This window comes from Peromyscus maniculatus, chromosome 1 (genome assembly GCF_049852395.1).
Source record: "Peromyscus maniculatus bairdii isolate BWxNUB_F1_BW_parent chromosome 1, HU_Pman_BW_mat_3.1, whole genome shotgun sequence".
Lineage (NCBI taxonomy): Eukaryota > Metazoa > Chordata > Mammalia > Rodentia > Cricetidae > Peromyscus > Peromyscus maniculatus.
Genome location: NC_134852.1, coordinates 47,082,178 through 47,093,065, shown reverse-complemented (window position 1 = coordinate 47,093,065; position 10,888 = coordinate 47,082,178). Strand labels below are relative to the sequence as shown.

At 47.8% G+C, this 10,888-nt stretch overlaps 1 protein-coding gene across 1 annotated transcript; it reads right to left on the bottom strand.

The window, feature by feature from the left end:
* Positions 1 to 380: 380 nt before the first annotated feature.
* Ccne1 (cyclin E1) lies at positions 381 to 10,538 on the bottom strand. Its single transcript, XM_006985022.4, has 12 exons — positions 10,319 to 10,538; positions 9,781 to 9,832; positions 9,589 to 9,676; positions 9,284 to 9,352; positions 5,266 to 5,414; positions 5,006 to 5,141; positions 2,756 to 2,902; positions 2,327 to 2,422; positions 1,933 to 2,067; positions 1,692 to 1,803; positions 1,437 to 1,594; positions 381 to 1,025 (listed from the first exon to the last, which is right to left on the bottom strand). Exons 2-12 carry the CDS (start codon positions 9,801 to 9,803, stop codon positions 903 to 905), a joined length of 1,236 nt encoding a protein of 411 aa, XP_006985084.1. The 5' UTR covers positions 9,804 to 9,832; positions 10,319 to 10,538; the 3' UTR covers positions 381 to 902.
* Positions 10,539 to 10,888: the final 350 nt, after the last annotated feature.

Genomic DNA, 10,888 nt, shown 5'->3' with positions numbered 1-10,888 from the left:
TTTTCTTAGCAGCGTTTCAGGCTATGTTAAATTGTTTAAACAAAATCTCTCATATTTTATTTAGATTTGGATAAGGGTAAAGAACATGAACTAGAGCTCTGTAATGACCTTTACCTGTCTGGAGAGATGACACTATTAAAATTCCCTGGGTATGGAATGGCTTCACTAGCACTGCCTACCACAGCTGATGACTCTAGTGTAAATAGACACCTGTCATTGTAGAAGAGTCTCATGGAAGTCTGGGCTACATGGCAAGCTCTGGGCCAGCATGGGTTGCACTGCAAGACTGTCTCAAAAGTCATGAAACCAAGAGAACTCGGTAGAACCATTCTGAAAGGCAACTTCTAGCTTCTGTTACAAGACAGCATAAAAACAGCTGCTTCAAAGATAGTATTATCTTTATTAAAAATTGATAGACATAGCAGCACTTACAAAACAAGAGTTCATGAAAGGCAGGACATGCTGTCAGCTGACAGTGGAAAAGGGTAGCCTAGCCCGGGCTGTGGGCTCTGCATCCCATGCTTGCTCACAACCACCTGTCCCACCCAATGCAACAGCAACCCAGAACACCCGAGCAGAGGCCAGCAAGACTGTGGCCTCCTTAATTTCAAGCTTTTGTCATGTGTGAAGAGTCCAGTGGGTCAAGTAGCACCCTCCTTTAGCAGCTTCTGGAGCACTCAGTGGTGTTCTGGAGGTGGCTGGTGTACTTGACCCTATTATTAAAACCCCTAGCATTCAATAAAAGCACTTCTGTCCAAGGCCATTTTGTAGACCCCTGCTGCTTTGGAAGAGATACACCTTTCTGCAGAGCATCTGCAGGGGCTCCCAACCTCCAAAGCAGCACAAGGAGCTCCAGGCAGCTGCTTCCACACCACTGTCTTTGGAGACGATGGCAGGTTCGGTCATTCTGTCCCCTGCTCACTGCTCTGCTTCTTACTGCTCTGTGGAGGTGTCAGGACCCCACTGGGAGGAGGAGAAATCCTGTTTTGTTCTGACAATATGGCTTTCTTTGCTTGGGCTTTGTCCTACATGAAATAAAAGGAAAAGTTGTCATCAACATTTAAAAAAGTGTTGTTTCATTTGATGTACATTTTTAATATGGAGGTGAGTGGGAAAAATAACAAAAATAAAAGTAAAAACTGATAAATCTAAAGTTAGGTATGGTGGCAAACTTGTAATCCTACCACTTGGGAGTAGAGGCTGACTTGAGTTCTAGGTCAGCCTGGGCTCTCTATTAAGACTTTGTCTCAACAAACAACCCCTCCCACCTAACGTCTATGGTCTGCAGATACCCAGACACAGGATCTGTGGACCAGAAACATGGAATTAGGAGAACTGGCCTTTCTGAGGCTCCTGGGGCCTGCCTGAAGAAAAGTGAGGTTGTTCAGGCAACATTGGTTAAGCACTTGTCTGATGGGAACAAGAGCATCACTGACCAGCAAATCCAAGCTGTTGGTATGGGTCTGGATGTTGTGGGAGGCTTCCATGGGAACTCCCCGGAAGTGCTTGAGCTTGGAACTTCCCATCTCCCGGATAACCATGGCAAATGGAACCATCCACTTGACACACTTCTCTACATCGCACCACTGATACCCTGCCAGTAGAGAAGTTAGAGGATAAGTCTAGCTGACAACTGGTCTCTAGGTTGAAGACACCTTGTCTGCAAACTAACAGGAAAAAACCCAACATACCTGAAACCTTCTGCATCAGTTCCAATGAGGAGAAATGATACAAGGCAGAAGCAGCAAGGACACCATAAGGAAATTCTAAGCAGCCAACATCCAGAACACACAGATCTAAGAGCTAAGGGAAGACAGGAGTGCTAAGACAGATGCCACATGAAGCTTCTAGAAGCCCCTGGTGAGTTGTGGTGTGCTTCCCCTTCCCCCAGCTCCCACACACACAGGATGGAGAAGCAGAAAGTCCACATACCTCTGCAATCTGCACAAAGACCTGCTGTGGGTACTGAGGCATCAGTACTTCACTTGTGTCATTGACATATGCTACTTGGACATAAACATTCAGCCAGGACACAATGGTCATAGGGCTTAAACGCCACTTAAGGGCCTAAAGGGAAAGAGATGATAGTTGTGAAAAGTTCCAAAGATACAGCTGTAGGCCTTGCCACCACATGTCTAGCTAGAGAAGACCCATTGGGTGCATCCACACCTCCCTATGAGAAAAGATAGATGTGTACACTTAGCTGATGTCTCTCTCTTACACATACACACACACACACACACACACACACACACACAGAGAGAGAGAGAGAGAGAGAGAGAGAGAGAGAGAGAGAGAGAGAGAGAGAGATTAATGTGTAACCTGCCTGCATCATCATTAATTCCATGGTAAGAATTTCATCTCCCGAACAAGCGCCGTCTGTAACATAAGCAAACTGGTGCAACTTTGGAGGGTAGATTTCCTAAAAGGGAACAGAAGGAAGGTGCTATTAGTAGGAAACCATTCCTGGCAGCTTCAGATTAGGCCATGCATCCAAAATGATTCTGGCATGCTGACACAGAAAGAGGATATACTAAAGGCCCAACACAGGTCCACTTCATCAACCCCAAATATATTAGTTATAAAGAAGTGAAACTGCCGGGTTGTGGTGGCACGTGTCTTTAATCCCAGCACTCAGGAGGCAGAGCCAGGCGGATCTCTTGAGTCTGAGGCCAGACTAGTCTACAGAGTGAGATCCAGGACAGACACCAAAACAACACAAAACAATAATAAAGAATGTTAAGGAGTTGTTTACCTCAAGTTTAGAAGCAATAAATAAGGCTGAAATCCCAATAAGCTGTAAAAGCGTTTTTAAGATATTCTGTTGTGACGCCATGTAACGATCAAAGAAGTCCTGCGCCAAGTAGAACGTCTCCCTATGAAGCTTATAGACCTCGCACACCTGGAAGAGGGTTCCATGTTAGAAGAGCTTCTTAGGGCACAGCAGGAGCAAACTTGCTGAGTTCTGACATAGTCAGAATGCTAACTGCTTTTCTGACAGAGAGCACTGTGACCTACACAACAGCGAGAGCCAATCAGACAGGCTCAGTCTGATCAAAGTGGCATTTTCATAGACCAATCCCTACCCTGCAAAGCCTACAGTGCTCAAAGAATGTAACCCCCATTTACAAGCTTCATTGTGACTCAGAGAAAGAACTAGTATATTTCTTCACAGCTGAGCAATACCAGTTACATTTCCTTTTTAAGACAGGGTCTCACTATATAGACCTGGCTTGAAATGGAACTTGCCCTGTAGACCAGGCTGGCCTGGAACTCAGAGGTCCACCTGCCTCTGCCTTCCAAATGCTGTGATTAAGACTGTGATTAAGTTATATTTCCTTTTGCAGTGGTGGGGACAGAGTCGTAGGATTATAGGCTTGTACCATGATACGTGGCCTATACAGTGTTTCCAGCCTGCATTACTCTGTGCTCAAAGCATTTCTAGGAGATACTAGAAACAAGAAAGGAGTTTTTGGGACTGGAGAAACAGCTCAATGGCTAATAGCAATTGCGGGTTCTCCAGGACCCAAGTTTGGTTCCCAGCACCCAGTGATCGGCTTACAACTGCCTATAACTCTAACTGACACCCTTTTCTGACCACCGTGGGCACCCAAATACAAGTGGCACACACAGATACATATAAGTCTTAAGAAAATAAAACAAAACCTGTAGTGGTATACATCTATAATCCTACTACTTGGGAGGTGGAAGTAGAAGTTTAAAGTTAACTTTGACTCCATAGCAAGTTCAAGGTCAGCCTGGGCTACATGAGAGAGAGAGAGCCTGTCTAATATAAAACTGAGACTCAAATTTAAGCAACTTGTCTGATTGAGGTTCATGGATGTACATGTCAGCAGAAAATGATTCTAAATCTGGTACCACCAGGATGCATGTAAACTCTGGACACTGGCTTTCCAAAGACTAGATGGCCCCATAATACAAGTTACTTATACACTCCCTCTACATACGTCTGAAGGTGAACCTGCCAAGATGATTCTTCCACCTCAAAGAAAATGCCATTTTTTTTTTTTTTTTTTTTTTTTTTTGGTTTTTCGAGACAGGGTTTCTCTGTGTAGCTTTGCGCCTTTCCTGGAACTCACTCTGCAGCCCAGGCTGGCCTTGAACTCACAGAGATCCGCCTGACTCTGCCTCCCGAGTGCTGGGATTAAAGGCGTGCGCCACCACCGCCCGGCCGAAAATGCCATTTCTTACTCACTGCAGATACCTAGAAAGCTCCTTGAAGTCAAGCACCATGAGTGATTCAAAGTTCATCCCCAGTAAGGTGTGTAGCACTAGTCAAATCTCACTGTCTGTTGGCAGTACTGGGGATTGAGCCTAGGGGCGCATGTGAGGCCAGTGCACCAAACACAGCCAGAGCTTCAGCCTTTAAATTTCCTTTTTAAAAAGTGTGTTTAATGATTATCTTGTTAGTCTGTCATACTTTTGAAAATAGGGCATTTTGTTTGTTTCTTGAGCTGCCTGAATGGAACCTAAGGCCTGGAATATGTAGTCAAGCTCCACTCCAGCCTCATGTACCTGCTTACTGATCAACAACTACACAGAAGTGGGGAAATGATTCAATTAGAACAGACAGTCTGTTAAGAAATCCTTCTGGGAGCAGGACTGTAGTGGCACACACCTTTAATCCCAGCACTTGGGAGGCAGAGGCAGGCAGATCTCTGTGAGTTCGAAGCTAGTCTGATCTACAGAGTGAGTTCCAGGACAGCCAGAGCTATTACACAGAAAAATCCTGTCTTCAAAAACAAAAACAAAAACTTTCTGGGAGGAAAGAATGGACCCAAGGAATTTAAAGTCACCTGTGAGATCTGACTGCTGCAGATAACCTGTCCATGTATGCCTACAATTCATGACAGTGACCACTGCACAGCTGATATGTACATTCCAGGAGACATCTTTAAAAACAATTTAGCACATATATAGATTGCAGTAGCACAGAAAGATCTAGCAATTGTGGTACTCTAGTGGCTAAGACAATCAAGCTCACCTCCATTAGCCAATCCAGAAGAACTGCTCGCATCCTTGCCTGCAGGAGAGGATGGCGCTGCAGAAAGTGCTCATCTCTTAGGTAGATCTTTTCCTTGTTTAACATGATCCTCCAAACCTCTTCTCTATTGCCCCAGCTGTAAAAAGAAAAAAAAAAAAAAAACCACAAAAACCTCAGATAGATGTCAGTCTGCATTCATACTAATGTGGACTAGAAAGACAAATGACATCTCAAAGCCATGGATCAAAGTCAACACCTACTTCAAGACTGGAAGTGGGGAGGCTCTGGGTGGTCTGATCTTCCGAGGCTGAAATGCAGTCTTGGGGTACTCAAGCTCATCATCCTCTTCTTTGTTAGGGGTAGGGATGAAAGAGCAGGGGTCCACAGATGCTGAATTATCATCCAAAGGCTGCCAACGAAACACATCGCAATGTGTTGGATGCAAACGTGCACCTTGTCTATTCATTAACTGGTAGATAAGCTGGGTTTGGCATACTAGCCTTTGTTAAGACGGAGACAGCGTGGATAAGCAAAAGCCACAGGCATGCCTCGAAGCTTCCATGTCACTTCTGTAACTAGTTTGGGTCACATGGACATCAAATTAAGTATTTGGGTGGCCAGCTGGACACAAGCGAGGTCAACTTACATTACAAAAAAGACTGGCCATATATATCCAACAACAGAAACCTCTGGTTCTACATAACTCAAGACAAATCACTACTTCATTAGAACCAAATCAAGTTGTCAAACTAATGAGTCCATAGAGATGATTTCATTTCCTAATAAAAAGCCCATATTTTGATTTTTAAGTTATAAAGCAGAGACCAGGGATTAGAGAGATGGCTCGGAGGCTTAGAATTCTGGCTGCTCTTGCAGGGGACCTGCATTTGGTTCCCAGAACCACATGGTGCTTATAACTGTAACTCTAGTTACAGTGCCCTCTTCTGGTCTTCTCAGGCACCAGCTACACACAGTGGTACACAGACATAAGATACTCACACATAAAAAACAAATTAATCTTAAAAAGAAAAAAAAAACCCACAGAGGTATTAAGCAGATAATGAATCTGCTAGTGTGGATGCCCTTTGAGTCTAAGACTTGCATCATTTTATGTACTGATTCATTCATTTGTTGACAGGTTCTTGCCTATGCAGTCCAGGTTGGTCTCTAATTCATGATCTTCCTGCCTCACTTCTTAAATGTTGATTAGAAGAACATACCACCTACCTACCACCAGCAAGGTACCTAATTTTAAGCAAAGGCCACTAATGTGGACAAGAAAACAAAACAGGTAACTGAGATGTCTACCTGAATTGAATGCCTCTCGAAGCTTTTGCAGCAGCCAGGCCACTTTTGCAGGAAGACCAGATTTTGAATCAGTGGGAAGAGCAAAGCTGCATATAGCTCCTCTGCTCAGTGTAAAGAGAATCAGGCTTACAAATTATCCACAACAGCTCCTGTCAGCTGTTCGAGAAAGGCAGCTTCCTTTCAGTTCTAGCTTTGCGTGTTTGGTAGCATCACTAGCACTGACTCAAAAGGTTCACATTACCACTATAGGAAGTTGCTCTTCATTCAAGAATAAGTCCTTCTGAAGGTACAAGTTAAGTGCCACCCTCCACAGCCTGATGGCTGGCACATCTGGAAACAGGCCTTTAGAGATAAATTCAGTAGTTTCCAACCTGCAGTTCACAAGACAAATGGGCTCCCAAGTTGGCTTTAGAAGCCAGTGGATAAGGCAGAATAATTAAGTTTGTTTTTGAGTGTATATCAAGTTTCACAAAATGCCAGATCAGCCTGACTTTGAGATCAACTGCAACTATGGCTCACCACCTTTTATCCTACTGCATATTTTTCTTATGCAAAACAAATGGAAAAGTAACTTTGACTAGTATTCAGCTTCAAATAAGAAAGCTATGTCTTGCCAAGCTCCTTAATCCCAGCACTCAGGAGGCAGAGGCAGAGGCAGGCGGATCTCCATGAGTTCAATGCCAGTCTGGTATACAGAGTGAGTTCCAGGACAGCTAAAGCTACAAAGAGAAACCCTGTCTCAAAAAACCAAAGGGGGAAAAATGTTTTGCTGGGTGTGGTGGGTCATGCCTTTAATCTCTGCACTCCGGAGGCAGAGGCATGCAATCTATGAGTTTAAGGACAGCCTGGTACAGAGTAAGCTCCAGGCCATCCAAGGCTACATAGTGGGACCCTGTCTCAAAAAATGGGACATATGCCAGGCGGTGGTGGTGCATGCCTTTAATCCCAGCACTCAGGAGGCAGAGGCAGGTGGATCTCTGTGAGTTCAAGGACAGCCTGGGATGCAGTGTGAGTTCCAGGAAAGGCGAAAAACTACACAGAAAATCCTGTCTGGGGGGAGGGGGGCATGCAAAATGGATTTTATTATAACAGCACATTCTTGTCATTTAGAATAACTCAGGTGGTAGGGTACATGTTTCTAATCCCAGCACTGTGGAGGCTGAGGCAGGGGATCACTGAGTTTGAGGTCAGCCAGGGTCACATATAGGGAGGGACCCTTTTCAAAAATAAAAATATAGTAGCTGAAGAATCAAAGATCTTTGTGGATGTTCAGAATCACTGAATTTAATACGACTATTCTCACTGGCCCAAAGTTGTTGGGCTGAACTTGACTCCACAGAAAAATTCTATGCAATTAAAACACACACACACACACACACAAAATCCACAAAATTACCTATACCCCAAATTCTAACTTCATGAATCTTCACAGAAAAGGAAAAATACTGTACATCAACAGTTGTTTTTAAGCTATCTACTCTACAAACTCTCTGGACAACCATGAAAATGCCTTCTCATAGGAAATGATGTGACAGTCTCAACTGGATCCTTGCTATTGCCCCATTCATGTGCTACAGCTATCATTTCCACAGTGCAGACAAGGAGCCAGTCCTTTCCTGGACACTCTAAGCACTGCTGTGGTTATTCCTGAGAGCAGAAGTGAGCCTGAATCTCCATAAAGCCAATATGGATGGCTTGGCTTCATTTTCCCTTGGAAATTTTTGTCGAAACATAGCTGGCAACATAAACAATCTTGAATTTTCCAAAGCATGGTTTATCTTTAATAATAATAATACCCAGCTTGCTGAAGGTTTTCTTTAAGGGGAGAAAAAAGAATGTGGGGTGCATTTCCTTTCTTCAGGGAATATTTTTTTTTTTCTAACAGGAAGAGAAACTGACCCTTTTTTAATGGCTAGTGGGGTCCTCCCAATGTCCCTATGGCAGGACATCGTTGCTCGGAAGGCATTATTCAGAACCATCTGCCTCTCCCTGCTCTACAAGTCGCTGCTAACCTCTTTGGGACAAGAGATGAGGTCAACAGAATATTGTTCCTGCTCAGCGTTATCTGTGATGAAGGCCGAAGGTCTCACCAGCCACTCTGAAGATAGGCTGTTTCCCCCATCGGAGCCATAACTATAGTCTCCAGCCATTTCTGGAGGCAAAGAGATAATACAAGCTCTCTCTGCAAGGATCTGCTGATATTATGATACCATGCTGCATTTGAAAGATCTGGCAGGCACAGGAAGGACAGAAGAAAATGGAGCAGCCAGTGAAATACTGGTTGAGACATACGTCATTACAGACCCTTGCTGAGGCCAGGCAAAGCCCAGACAGCAGTGATCAATGGAGTTAAGTGATGGTGGAACATTCTGGGCCACAAGAGGAGAAAAGTTTTAATTTTTGTTTTTCAACAGAATCTCACTATATGGTCTGTGCTGACTGGAACTCACTGTATGGATCAGGCAGGCCTGGAACTCACATCGCCTGCCTTTGTTTCCCTACTGCTGGGATTAGAGAGCTGTACCATCATACTTGGCAAGAGGATAAAAGTCTGAAATCTGACCTAAAGGGATGGAAGAAGTCCATATTTGACACAATAAAAGCCACACATGTGAATGAGGGAGAAGTAGTTGGGAGTCTACCCCCCAAGTCACTAGCCTTTGGCAATAAGGCTATAGGCCCAGCTCTGCTGGTTTGCAAAATTGCCTTCTGAGTCTCAGTTTCCTCCTGGGCTTAGAGAGGGCCAAATTATATGATGCTCGTTTGGTTCCTTCAGGTATCAGTACCTGTAACCTCAGAGGTGCTACTCAAGAAACACAAGCCCTTCCTACAACCCCAGGCCCATTAGAAGCCAGGCCACACTGACAGGCTCTGTGGTTCAGCCATGTGGCCTGCGGCTCAGGTTTGGGAAACTTGGAAGAAAGAAAGCATGGAACTCAAGAGGCAGAACTCATAGGCCAGCAGACCTACCTGACTGCTATCCTGGCTTTTCACAGTCTTGTCAATCTTGGAAATTTCTTCATCTGGATCTTGCAAAAACTAACAAAAACAAAAAAATCCCAATCCACCAAGGGAACACACGGAGCAACCCAGAGACAAAAACACGGAGAGAAAAGGGGGGGGAAAAGTTTGTTAGGTTCTGAGTTACATTTAACTAAAGGAAAACTCCCCGTCAACTAATTCTCTTCACTAGTAGGTGGGAAGACCCCAAACTGGTACCCAGGTAAGATGGAATGGTGGGGGGATCCTTCCCAACCTGTGTCCTTTGTACTCACAACGGCCACATTCGCCTTCCTTTTTCTGGAGCGGACGGAAAAGTCAGGGCCACCTTCTTCTTTCATGCTACTGTGGTCCTTCGCATTTCTGCAGAGGCATGGTGTCACGGAGGTGCTGCTCCCCAAAATCTCAGGCCGCCCCTCCCCCACCGCTACTCACCCTTCCCCTCCCGCAGCAGCGAGGCCACTCACCTCTCCTTCCTTTCCCTTGGCATGGCGCAAAGCTTGAGTTCCGAACTCAGACCTGGGGGCCGGGGGGACACCAAGCGGGCATCGTGGTGAGCACGGCCCGCAGAGGAGACCCAAGTCCGCCGGTCCGTCCCCGGCACCCCTCCCCCCTCCCGCGCGGGCGGCGGCGGCGGGAGCCTCCCGGGCCCGGAGGCCGGCCGGGAAAATGGCCGATGGGCCCGGGTGGCTTGTCACCCGCGGGCGCCTCTGGCAGCCTGCGATCCGGGGTCCGAACCTGAGGCTGGGGTGGAGGCCTAGACGCCCTCCCAGAGGACCCCCGATCCATCACTGCCTTCGGGGCCGGGGCTGCCTATGTCCCCTTCTACACCTCCCCCTAACCCGTCTCTCACAGCCACCCGGGCCAGGGCACCCCAAGCTGATACCTCAGGGGACCTGGCACCCCGGCCTCGCCCCACCCCCACCCGGGCCCAGCCCGGTCCGGTCCGACCCGGTCCGGACGCTCAGGGGTCGCGGGTGTCCCGGGAGTCTAGGTAGCCCGTACCCGAAGCTGTGTCCGCCGCAAGCAGGCGCGCTCAAGCGGGCAGGAGGCCGACGACGGGCGGGAAGCAGGAGGCGGGAGGCGGCGGCCGAGCGCGCGGCGCTGGCGGGATCCGCGCCTGCCCCCTACACCGCGCTGGCTGCCGAGCCGGCTGCTCCTGCGCCCGGCTTCGAGCGGGACATTTAAAAATCCCAGCGCGCGGCACCGGCCCCGGCCCGCCCTCGAGCCCCGCCCCGCGGGCTGCGAGCCCTTCAGCGGCCGCCGCAGGCCCGGGGCCCGCCCCGTCGCCGCGCGGGCCAGCGAGGCGCTCTGACAGGGGCGTGGCCTGTGGGTGGGCGTAGGTTTGCTGTGGGTGTGGTCTTAGAAAGGGGGCAGGAGTAAATGACAAGGCCTGCGCGCCAAAGGGGCGTGCCACGGGCGTGGTGGGCGGGGCCTGCGCGGGGCGGGACGCGGGAGAGTCGGCTGGCGCGAGCGGCTGCGGGGCGGGCTGGCGGACGCGGGAGAATCTTGGCGCGAGCGCTCGAGGTGTTCCGAGTGTGCGGTGCCACGAGGAGCCGCGCGGGCGGCGCGAGT